General features: G+C 43.4%; 1 protein-coding gene across 2 annotated transcripts in view; it reads right to left on the bottom strand.

Moving 5' to 3' along the window:
* The window catches only part of PRELID2 (PRELI domain containing 2), a 134,356-nt gene extending 124,563 nt beyond the window's left edge, over positions 1 to 9,793 (bottom strand). For both annotated transcript variants that reach the window (XM_006891107.1, XM_006891108.1), the window contains exon 1: positions 9,719 to 9,793. In XM_006891107.1, coding sequence (XP_006891169.1) covers positions 9,719 to 9,793 — 75 coding nt within the window. The remainder of the gene's footprint in view (positions 1 to 9,718) is intronic.
* Positions 9,794 to 11,872: the final 2,079 nt, after the last annotated feature.

The following is an 11,872-nucleotide window of genomic DNA, read 5'->3' as shown; positions in this document are numbered from 1 at the left end:
AATGAAAAATAAATAAGTAATTTAAAATAAAAAAAAAGATTCCTCACCACCTCTAATTCTCTCTTCCTTTTTTCTGTCTGCAAACCTATGAAGGGATTGGCTACATATAAAGTAAACTCAATCTCAACTAATGGTTTTTACTTCAACCATCAACCAAATTGACCAGTCCCCTCAGTAGGCCACAATCACTTGTTTGCATAGGAAGCTACAGCCATTTCATTTACATAAGTGTAATAATTATTTTCTGCAAAGTACATTAAAATAAACCAAACACAAGACCAGTGCTTGACAAAAGGTATCAAACTGGTCAAGTTGTTCACAACTTTCACAGGAGATGCTAATCAACCTGGACAAAAGTTACCAATCTCTGATGCAGAACAACTAGTGCAAAAGCACCCTCTCACATTTAGAGGAAAAAAGTCTCTCAAGCTATTTTTCCAAAGAACCAAGGCAAGAAGTCAAACAAAGAAATTCATTTCACCACACCCTCCAACATAGACCAGCTTCTTATACGCATCAATGTAAGATGCAGGCAAGTGAAAGCTGTTTCCCAAGGCCACACAGCTTCACAGTGAAAGTATGACCAGAATCCAGGGCTCCTCACAATTTATGGCTTTAAGTAACAAAGGATTCAAAGTCCACAGAATATGGATTTACTAACATCTACCTGGTGAACATGTGCTGCTAACTGAAGGCCAGCATTGTAATCCACTGGCCACTCCACACGGAGAAATATAGGCAGTCTCCTCCAGATTCAATGACTGTACACTGTTTTTGGTTTGGGACAAATAGTTGTATTACTCTGCCCAAGGGCTTCTTTGTAAATCTGTCTCTTCCTGTCTCTCTCTCTCTCCACACTGTCATCAAATCAGGCTAACAACTGATGCTCCAGTGGATTTTAAGGGGCTATAAACTGCGCAGGAGAGGATTGTCCATCTTTCTCCTTTGGAGCCACTAATGGATTTGAACAGCCAGAGAAACACCCACCTTTGGGTGAGCAGCTCCCTATCAGACCAGGCCACCAGAACTCCCTCTTTTTGTATAAACAGAAGGGTGGAAATGTAGTGTCCTGGTGTGAGCACAGGCTTTCAGTCCTGAAGGTTGCTTCCCCCTTTCCCAGCCCTACCCTTCAAAATGTCCTCCTCAGTCCTTAAGGTGAAGTTCTCCTGTGTACCATTCTCTAATCATCAGCATACTCAGTTAAGTGCCAGGCATCTCGCTAAGTATTTACAAGAATTTATCCAAGATTCTAACTGAATGCAATCAAATCCTGTGACACACACACCAAAAGAAAATTTAAAAAGGCTAGCTGAGCCACAGAATGGTGAGAATTAGAAGAGTATTACTGGTTTAAGACACTGAGTTTTAGCATGATTTGTTCCATGTCTCTAGATTACCTGAAAGAAACCTGCATTTTCTCATTGCATCATGCATCGAAACTATATAATTTGGTCAAACCCACAAATCCACTCAGGTAAGAAAATGTTGAGAAAAAATCATAAACAGGAAACAGCTAGAAAAAAGAGCAGGACAAAGCTGATTCTGTAATAATATTTTATTCACTTGACAAACATCTGAGTGCCTATTCTGATGAAGGCCAGGTAATTAGGGGCATGGACTTTGGAATGAGACTGGTGTTGAAATCCTGGCTCTTCCTGAAGCTAGCTGTGGAAATCAAAAAAGTTGCTTCAACTTCTCTGAATCTATTTCTCCAGACTTTGAAATGAGAGTCAGTTACAACTCTTTATGGAGCTTTCTGGTTGGAATGATGGTGATAATGTGTGGAAAACACTTCCACCTCTTCTTGCTTGCCTATGAAAATCCTATTTATTCATGTTTCAGCCATCATCTCAGGTTGTTATTACTGTTGTTATGTGTCATCAAGTCACCCGTGACACATAGTGACCCTGTGTACAACAGCTCTGAACCCTGCCCGAGCCAATCCCATCGTCTCTTACAGACCCAATTCCACTTCTTCAGCCACTGAGTCAATCCATTTCATCTGGGGTCATTCTTTCCTGCACTATCCTTCCACCCTTCTATGCATAATTTTCTTCTTCAAGGACTGGTCCGTCTTGGCTGCATGTCTAAAGTATGCAAGATGGAGCTTTAAAATCCTTGCCTCCAGAAAGCAGCTTTGTTTCATCCTCTGCAGAACTGTCCTGGTTGTTCTTCTGGTAGACCACAATATATTCAACACTCGTCTCCAACACCATGACTCAAAGGCATCAATTCTTCTTCTATCACTTTTAGTCACTGTCCAGCTCTCTGATGCATAGCAAGTAACTGTGAAGACCTTAGCCTGTATTAGGTACACCTTAGTCTCCAGACTGACAACATTGTTCTTCAGTACTCTAAAGAGGTCCCTGACAGCAGACTTTCCAGAAAAGACTTTTTTAACCACCACCCTCTGGTGGCCTAGTGGCAAAAGCTGTGCTGCAATCCCAAAGGCATGTGGTCCAAGGCCACCAGCTGCTCCAAAGAAGGATGCACAATTTCCCCTGTGATTAACTACCTCTGAAACCCCACTAGAGGGGCAGCTATGGGTCAGTTCTGACTTTACTGCACACAACAACACAACAGACACCATGCTTTTGCTTTCTTTCCTCAGTCACAAAGTACATATTTTCCCCTTGAAAGTACACATCTTGGAATTATGTGCTCCTTTGTTGATAAACTATTAACATCAATCAGGCTCATTCACAAGAGGCCATCAGATGCATGAGGAAAGGGTCTGTCCAGTAAGCCTATCACTGCATTTCCAGCAATTGAGCCTGATACTTCAAAATGTTTAAAAACACCTGTTGACGGAACAAAAGCACTGAGCCCAGAAGTCGATATATACTGAGGTGAGGACACCTGACATGATAGTATCGAGCACAGTTCTCTGGGTTTCTGCAGGCCTGAGTCTTATCCTGAAGAAGCGTTAATTTTAGTGGAAGAACAAGGCATGTACAAAAGCTACTCTATGAAACTAGAAAGGATGGTCAACGAGACTGTAAAATGGTGGAGCCAGTGTCTGATCTCCCCTAATGTCACATCAAGACCAAAAGCCCAGCACTGAGATCTATGAAGGGGAGGTCAGACATGCCTCCTCCCTCCAGTATTTCTGACACCAATCATCTCTCCCATGGCATTATCAACTTCTCTGCTAGGTTCAGTAAGTCATCGCAGTAGACCCATGAACTCACAGACAATACTCACAATTACGGGCTTTATTGGGGAAATAACACACTGGGAAAATTTGCTATCAGGGATGTCTCAGAGTACTGAAATGCAACAATGTCAGTCTAGAAAGTAAGGTGTACCTAATTCAGGCCATGGTCTTAACAATTGCTTGCTATGCATCAGAGAGATGGACAAAGACTAAGGATGACAGGAGAAGAATTGATGCCTTTGAGGTGTGGGAGAAAAATCCTGAACATACCACGGACTGCCAAGAAAACAAATAGGTCTGTCTTAGAGAGGGTGAAACCAAGTTTCTTCTTGGAGGCTAGGATTTTGGAGCTCAGTCTCACATACTTTGGGCAAGTGGCCATAAAGAAGGCCTTGGAGGAAAAGGACATCATGCTTGGAACAATGGAGGGACAGCACAGGAGAGGAAGACACTCAAGGGTATTGACTGTGGATCCCAGTAGCATGAAGTCGTTGACAATTTTAATCTTTTCTCCAGGTTTTGGTGTGTCAGAATCAGTGAGATCAGCTCAGGATAGAGCAGGTTTCAGAGCTGCTGTATATAGATAGGGTCGTTATGGGTCACAGGCAACTCAACGGCACATAAAAACTATAATTAATAACAACAGTCTTGAAAAGCAATGACATCTGTTTAAAGACTAAAGTGCACCTGATTCAGGCCATAGTCTTTCCAATCACTCGCTATGTATCTGAGAGCTGGACAAAGAGTAAGGACAACAGAACAATAATCAATACCTGCGATCAGTGGTGTCGGGAGAAGAATACTGAATAAATATTCCATGAACTGCCAGAACAGATATGTACTAAAGGTAGTGCAATCAGAGTGGTCCTTACAAAAATAACAAAGCACCTGTTAGCAACAATAATAACAAGAAACAAGCAGCTGAAACGGCTCTTAGAGCAGCCTCATCTCAGCCATGGCCCCAGGTAGGCAGCTCTCTGGCCCTTGGATTAGCAGCCTCTTGGCCGCTGCCCTGCTCAAGCCAGTGTTAAAAAAGCTCTTTCAGTTTTGATAATAAGTGCCCAAAAGCACCTTGCTATTCAGCTCTCTCACTCCACGGGCTGGGAAACCCCCTATGCTGTGTTCTGTGAGCTCCTGGTGCTCTGTCTCTAGTGCCTCCACTCCTCTCCTGCTGCTTCTCTCCATCTCTGGCCATTGTCAGTGTTACAACTTTCTGTCTCCTGGTCCTGGTTTTCAGCATAGGAACCCTAGTTCCATAGGACAAAGTCTTTTTCCATTTCTTTTTGGTAGTAGCTATGTCCGCTCTTTGCTTAATTCTCTCTCCTTTTATCTTCTGTAAGATAAAAGATATCACTCAAGGGTGTTGACCGTGGATCCCAGTAGCATGAAGTCGTTGACAGTTTTAATCTTTTCTCCATCTATAATGATGTTGCCTATAACAGGTCCAGCGGTGAGCACATTCCTTGATCTTTGTAGCAAGTGTTTCAAATCCTACTCACTTTCAGCAAGTAAGGTTGTGTCATCTGCATAATGCAAGTTGTTGATGAGTCTTCTTCCTATCCTAATGCCACATTCTTTTTCATAGTGTAGCTCCTTGAATGATTTGCTCCACATACAGATTGAATAGTTATGGAGAAAGAATACAACCCTGATGCATACCTTTCTTAATTATAAACTATGTAGTGTTTCTTTGCAATCAGGAAATAAGGAAACATACTGTATTGGCAAAATTTACAGTCATGGACCTCTCAAAATTACCTATGGGTCGGTTTCGATTCAAAGGTATAAAAGGAAAAAAAAGATCTGTGGACTGCCAAAAGAACAAACAGATACACCTTGGAAAAAGTGCAGCCATAGTGCTCCTTGGAAGTAAAAATGACAAAGCTTCATCTAACATACTTTGGGTATGTTGTTGTTGTTGTTGTTGTTGTTAGATGCCCTCCAGTTGAGCACGACTTATAAGGATCCTACGAATAACTGATTTGAACCCTATCCTATCTGGTGCCATTCTCTCAATCTGACACACTCAAGCCCACTGCTGCAGTCACCGTGTTTATACACATCGCTGAAGGTCTTCCTCTCCTTCTCTGGCCCTCCACTTTCCAAGTATGATGTCTGTCTGTCTGTCTCTCTCTCTCTCTCTCCAAGGAATAACCTCTCCTAATAACATGCCTAAAGTATGTGAAAACCTACATCATCTTTGCCTCCATATCTCTCACTCTCTCTCTCCAAAGAATAACCTCTCATAATAACATGCCTAACGTATGTGAAAACTTACATCATCTTTGCCTCCAAGTAGCAGCACTCTGGCTGCACATTCTCCAAGATGTATCTGTTTTTTCTTTGGCAGTCCATGGGATATTCAGCACTCTTCTCCAACACCATAGTTCAAAGGCTTCAATCTTCTGTCATCCTTACTCATTGTCCAGCTCTCAGATGAATACCAAGTGACTGTAAAGACCACAGCTTGAATCTGGTGCACCTTAGTAATTACACTGACTTCACTGCTCCTCAATAATTTGGAGGTCCCTGACTGCATTTTTCCAGTGTAACATGTCTCCTTATCTCCAGACTACTGATACCAAGTGTACTGATTGTGGATCCAAATAAGATGAAGTCATTGACAGTCTAAATCTTTTCTCCATCTATCATGATGGGAGTTCTGGTGGCCTAGGAGTTAGAAACTACACTAGAGTCCCAAGGGCACACAGTCTGAATTCACAGCTGCTCTGAGAAAGAAGGATGGGCAATTTCTTCTTGCGTGATTTACTGCCTCTGAAACCCCACTGGACAATCACCTATGGGTAAGTACTAACTCAATAGCACACAACAACATGGGTTTGTTGTTAGGAGAGGCTATGTCTAGGAGAAGGACATCATGCTTGAAAAGATAGTAAAGACGGGAAAAGAAACCTCAACTAGTTGGGATTGACAGACACAGTGACTGCAACAATGGGCTCAAGTGTGTCAGAAATGATGATGATGACGATGCAGGATAGGGCAGAGTTCAGATCTGTTGTTTACTAGGTTACAACGAGTTATATTTGACTCAATGGCACCTAACAATTACAAAAAGCAAGGGCATGATTTCAGAGTGGTGGTAAAAAGAGGTAGTGTGAATAAGGGTGGAATGATGGAGTTGTGAGTACCTAGTTGATTCCAACTTAAGGGCATATAACAACAGTGACAAAGATATTCAGGATACACCTCACCCTAATCCTTCCTTATAAACAGACAACTCACTCCAAAATGAGACCACAGGCGTTGAAGCCAGGACTTACAACACATCATAAAACGCCCTAATGGGAAGGAGTTGTGCTACCAACCAAAAGGCACATACATGGTTCAAATCCACCAGCTGTCCTGCAGGAAGAAATGAAGATGGGCATTCTCCTTCTGTGTTGTACAGCCTCCAAAAATTGGCTGTAATTACCATCACAAGAACATGAAACAGCCTAGATGTTCAACCACAAATAAATGGATTGAGAAACTGTGGTACGTTACGATGCAGCATGTAGGAGCAATGCTTTTGTAAATTACGAACTTGGGAAGGACTGGAGAGCGTTATTCTGAGTGAACTCAGTTCCACAAGGACAAATATCATATAAAAACCATTACTACAGAATGAGTATGAGAACCCAGCTGGGTGGGTATAAATAGAAGGTTGTGGCTGGGAGGGTAGGGTGTTAATCAAAAGGTTGCACAATTTGATAGATGGGTGTGGTGAAGGAAATGGGAAGGATATTTTGTGAAAAACAATGTATTCAAATTTTGTAAATAAAAATTGGCTGAGTTAGTAGTGAACCCCCCACCATGGACTACACTGCCAGAGCTCCCTAGCTTATGATGAGTAGGTTCTAACTAACAGCACATAATAACAATATATTGGCTAGAAGGGCCATACCAAGTAATTCATGGCACTACAGAAGCCTAAACCTGAGAGTTCTGAGGAGGAGTTACTTCCTGATTAGGGCAATAAAGAAAGCCTTTAAAGGAGAAATGGCATTAGGAAACTCACATGCCGAAGGGCCAGACCTTGAAAAAGCTAAGAGTAGTGAATGCTTCTTCTGGAGGCCTAGAAGCCTGGTCTAAAGTAAAATCTAACCCTGTATATACCCATAGAGATTCAAATTATAGCCTTCATGATGGATTACAACTCAAAACAAAAATCCTTTATGCAATAAGAAACATTATGATCTCTGTCTCTCTGTCATTGCCATCAAGTCAGAACCAACTCATTGCTGACCATTCCAATGGGTTTTCAGAAGGCTGTAAATCAGAAGGCAGGAGACAGCCCCTCTTTCTTCCAAGGAGCCATTGGTGGATTGGAATAGCCAGAGAGGCTCCACCTTTGTGTCAGTAGTGAATCCCCGTATGGACTTCACTGTCAGAGCTCCCTAGCTTACGATAATGGGAGAAATACTGAAGTTATCAAGGATTTAGTTCTACAGTTAACAACAGCTATGGAAGCAAGAGTCAAGAAACCAAATGGCGGGAGCTCTGATGGCCTAGTGGCAAGAAGCTGCACTGCAATCCCAGAGGAACACGGTTCGAATCCACCAGATGCTCTGCCGGAGAAGGAGGCGCAATATCCTCCTGTACCAGTCAGATCTGATTTGACGGTACACGCACACAAAATAAAAAAAAATAAAAATTAAAAAAAAGAAACCAAATGGCCTATTGTTCTGGGCAAATCTGCTACAGAAGACTTCTGTAAAATGTTAAAAAGCAAGATGTCACTAAGGAGACTATACCTCCTACGCATGAGAAAATTGGACAATAAATAGGGAAGGCTGAAGACGACCTGATACTTTTGAATTACTGTGTTGCTGAAGAAAACTGAATACATTACACTGGACTGCCAAAAAACGATCTGTCTTGGAAGCAGCACAGCCTGAATGCTCCATAGTTGCATGGATAGTGAAGCTTGGAATTGTAATGCATCCTCTGGCCAGTTGTTATAAGGAGGTCTCAGGAGAAGGTCAACATGTCGGAAAATTAGAGGATCAGAGAAAATGGGGCAAACCGTCAAAGACATGGCACAAGACCAGGCACTATTTGTCTACATATAGGGGTCATTAGGAGTCAGAGCCAATGTGAAGACACCTAATAATTGACACTTGACCTATTTTTACTGAGCCTAGGGTAAATGCAAGACATGATTCTAGATACTGGGGATCAACAATATAAACAAGTTCCCAATTTACAAAGCTGGTATCACACCCCAAGACCTCTATAGCAACACTAGGGAGCTTTGATGGCCTAACTCATAGGGAATTGCACTGCTAACCCAAAGGCCTCTCTTCTCCAGTGGTTCAAATCCACCAGCAACACAGCAGGAGAAAAATGTTAATTGAGCTAGTTAACAGCCTGGGAAATCCATTAAAAGGTCAGCTCTCTAAGTCAGTTCCAACTTGACAGACACGCATCAACCCCTGACCAAGATCATGCAGTGAATGGCAGAGCCTCGAGAGAATGCTGGGGTCTCACCTCCCAGACTTAACCACTTTTTATTTTTCAATTTCTCAACCTTCCAATGCCATAAGCTATGTGTCAGAAGTAGCCATTGACCTCAAAGAGCCTAGCTAGGGTGCACACTTGAGTAACAGGGTCCCAGTGTCATCCAATGGGCTCATAGCAATCTTCTCCCACGGTTTCAAGATGTAAATCTTTACAGAAGAATGCTCATCTTTCTCTGCAGACTGACTATGGGCTGCAACAGCCAATCTTTCAGTTAGCAATCTAAGCAGAACGCACCACGCTACCTGCTCCTTATGCCTTTCATAGTAGTATGAAAAACAACAATACTACTTTAGAGCTAGATCAAAAGTAGAAGGCACCCGGGGGTTCGAATCCACAATCTGCTCTGCGGAAGAAGGTGGGCAATCTCCTCTCGTGCGAGTTACTGTTTCTTAAAATCAGGGGTGGGGTGCGGTCAGCTTTAAATGGGTTCCAATGCGACTGTATACTGTATATATTAACAACATACTAAATATCAGTTATCTACTAAGTGAAGCTCGTTACATGAATTATCTCACTTGAATCCTCACAACTCCATGGGTTAGTACAATACTTCTTCATTTTATATGATGCAGAAGTTATGCACACAGAGATAAAAGCCTCAAAGTCCCAGAGCTGTTTACTGAAAGAAAAAGTGGTGAAGAATTAAAAATGCTTAATAAACCATGATGGTTTCAACTGCCTCTACTAGTTTTTAAGGGGTCAGAAATCTAATTGAAAGTACAAGAGACTTGCTGGTCCTTGGGTCCCCAAATTGTTCCCCGAAAACCACGCCCTTCAGATGGAGTTTGTGTAAACGTGATGATACGCACGGTGCCTTCTCCCTGATCCCAGCTGGGAAGCTTTCGAGGAAATACAACTTTCCTCCTGGTCCCAGGCATCTCTTAAGGCGAACTTGCCACTGGAGCGGGAACATGGGTAGGAGTCTCCGCGTGGACAGAGAAAGAGAGGCAAGAACTGCAAGAGCGCAGATGGCTGGGGCAGCAGAGTGCAGAAAGAGCGAGCCCCCATGCCCAGGACTGCCAGAGAGGGGACAGGTACCTTTCGGAGATAGCTGGAAACCACCTGCTCGAAGGGGTACTTGTACACCTGGTACACGTCCACCGGGACCACCATACTCGCTCCGCCGACCTGCGCGCCAACCACGTCTCCGGGAGCACAAGACGACCCGAGATCTACCTCGCCCCGCAGGGTTCCACACTGGAGGGGCGTGGTGGGCTTTTTTCTGCTTTTCAAACTTTGGAAACTTTATTGTCCGATTGAAGAAACAGACAATTGGTCCCGCCCCCCGCCCAGTTCCCACTGCGTCCTGGGTGGACGGCGGGGAGGAAGGCGTGTCCGGCTCCCCGGCGAGCGAGGCGGAACCGCGCGCAGCCCGGGCCCGAGCGCAGGGAATCTGCGTCCTCGGCGGCCAGCCCCCGCCAGCTCCCTCCTCCGCCAAGCCTGCAGCGCGAAGGTTTCTCTGCCAGGAGAACAAGGCACCCTTCCAAAAGGGCGAGCCTCAGACTTTGAGCTCTGTGCTCCTACCCTGTCGTCACAGACTAAGCCTTCAACTGCTATTGGCAGCACTAAAATAAATAATATATACAGAAAACTACGCCCTCAGAATTCAGGAGTTGTGTGTAATATGTAATATAAAACATAACTGGTGGACTCAGAGTAAAAGAGTTGCGCGGTCAACACAAAACCACGGGTTTGAATCAACCCTGTTCGGGGGAGAAAGAACACGCGCTCCACTTTATTACCTTTGAAAATCATCTGGACCTTCAGCTATGAGTTGGTCTCAACCAAGTTTCTGAATCCAGTGTAACAAAGGCCAGCCCTGCGATCCTGGGGGGGTGGATGGATGGTTCCATCTTGAGACTTGGGGATGGATCTCAAAGTCAGGAAACAGTGACTGTATTTTCCAATTATTAATAAATAAAGAGCAGAAGTTTGGTGTATTCACAGGTCTTTAGAGAGGGACATCATGCTGGGTAGAGTAGAGGGACAGCGCAGGAGGGGAAGACCCTCTATGAGGCGGATTGATTCAGTGACTGGGGTAATCGGGATGGGTGTGTCAGAGGCAAAGAGATTGGCACAGGATAGAGCAGGGTTTAGGGCTGTTGTCCATAGGGTCGCTGTGAGTCGCAAAAGACTCGACGGCACATAACAACAGCATAGAAAGTTAAATGTCAGGAAAAAGGAAGACAAATTTTTTTAAAAGGCGACAAGGTATAAGTACTCTTTAGGCAGGAATATGCATACTAGTAGGGAGCTTTGACCTGGGCTGGCTAGCATAAGAATCTCCGGCCATGAAGGATGCACTGCATTCTCTTGCTGCTTCTTTGCTGGTAGTGAGGTTCTCAATTCTGCTGCTAGATCCCCTCAATTTAGTGACAAGCCTAGCCAATCTCTTTGTGGCTTGGATTGACTAACCAGTCCCCTTGTGAATAGACTAACACTTCCTTTTCACGTACTCTCACCCATCCACAGAGCAAAGTTACTCAATGGCTAAGGAAGCCATTTTGATCAATAAACCTTTACTACCACACCATACTTGCCTACGTGGATCTATGTAAGGTGAAAAAACTTAAAACACAATGAATAGGTTAGAAGAATATACAACGTAACACATTAAAGTTAAGAGAATTATTGTTAGGTTCTCTCAACTTTACAAGAACTCATGATCACCCTAAGAACATAATCACCCTATCCTACAATGTCCACAAGAACTCTGTCATGTTCACACCTGTTATGGTAATCATTGCGTTAGTCTGTCACATTGACAGTCTTCCTGTCTTTCACCAACCTTGTCACTCCTGATACCATGCCCAAAATATGTGAGAAGCAGCTTCACCTTCCTTGCTTCTAAGGAGTACCTTGTTTACATTTCCTCCAAGAAATACTTTCAGAAATCCATGGGCTGTTCAGTACGTGTCTGCAACACCATGATTCAAAGGCACTAGTTCTTCACTTTTATTATCTAAGTTCCAGATGCATAGGAAGCAAGTGAAAATACCATGGCTTGTGTCAGGGATAACTTAGTCTTTAAACTGACATCCTTGTTCTTTGAACCATTGTGGAATTCCTTAAAGAAGATTTCCCCAATGCAACACATCTTTTGATTTCCTGACTGTCTGTCAGATACTCCTCTAAATCTGAACATTCAGATTAAGACAGACTAGGAAGAAGGATTGGCCACCCACTTCTGAA

Source organism: Elephantulus edwardii, unplaced genomic scaffold (genome assembly GCF_000299155.1).
Source record: "Elephantulus edwardii isolate Elephantulus edwardi_28Jun2011 unplaced genomic scaffold, EleEdw1.0 scaffold00095, whole genome shotgun sequence".
Classification (NCBI taxonomy): Eukaryota; Metazoa; Chordata; class Mammalia; order Macroscelidea; family Macroscelididae; genus Elephantulus; species Elephantulus edwardii.
This window is presented reverse-complemented; position numbering and strand designations above follow the sequence as displayed.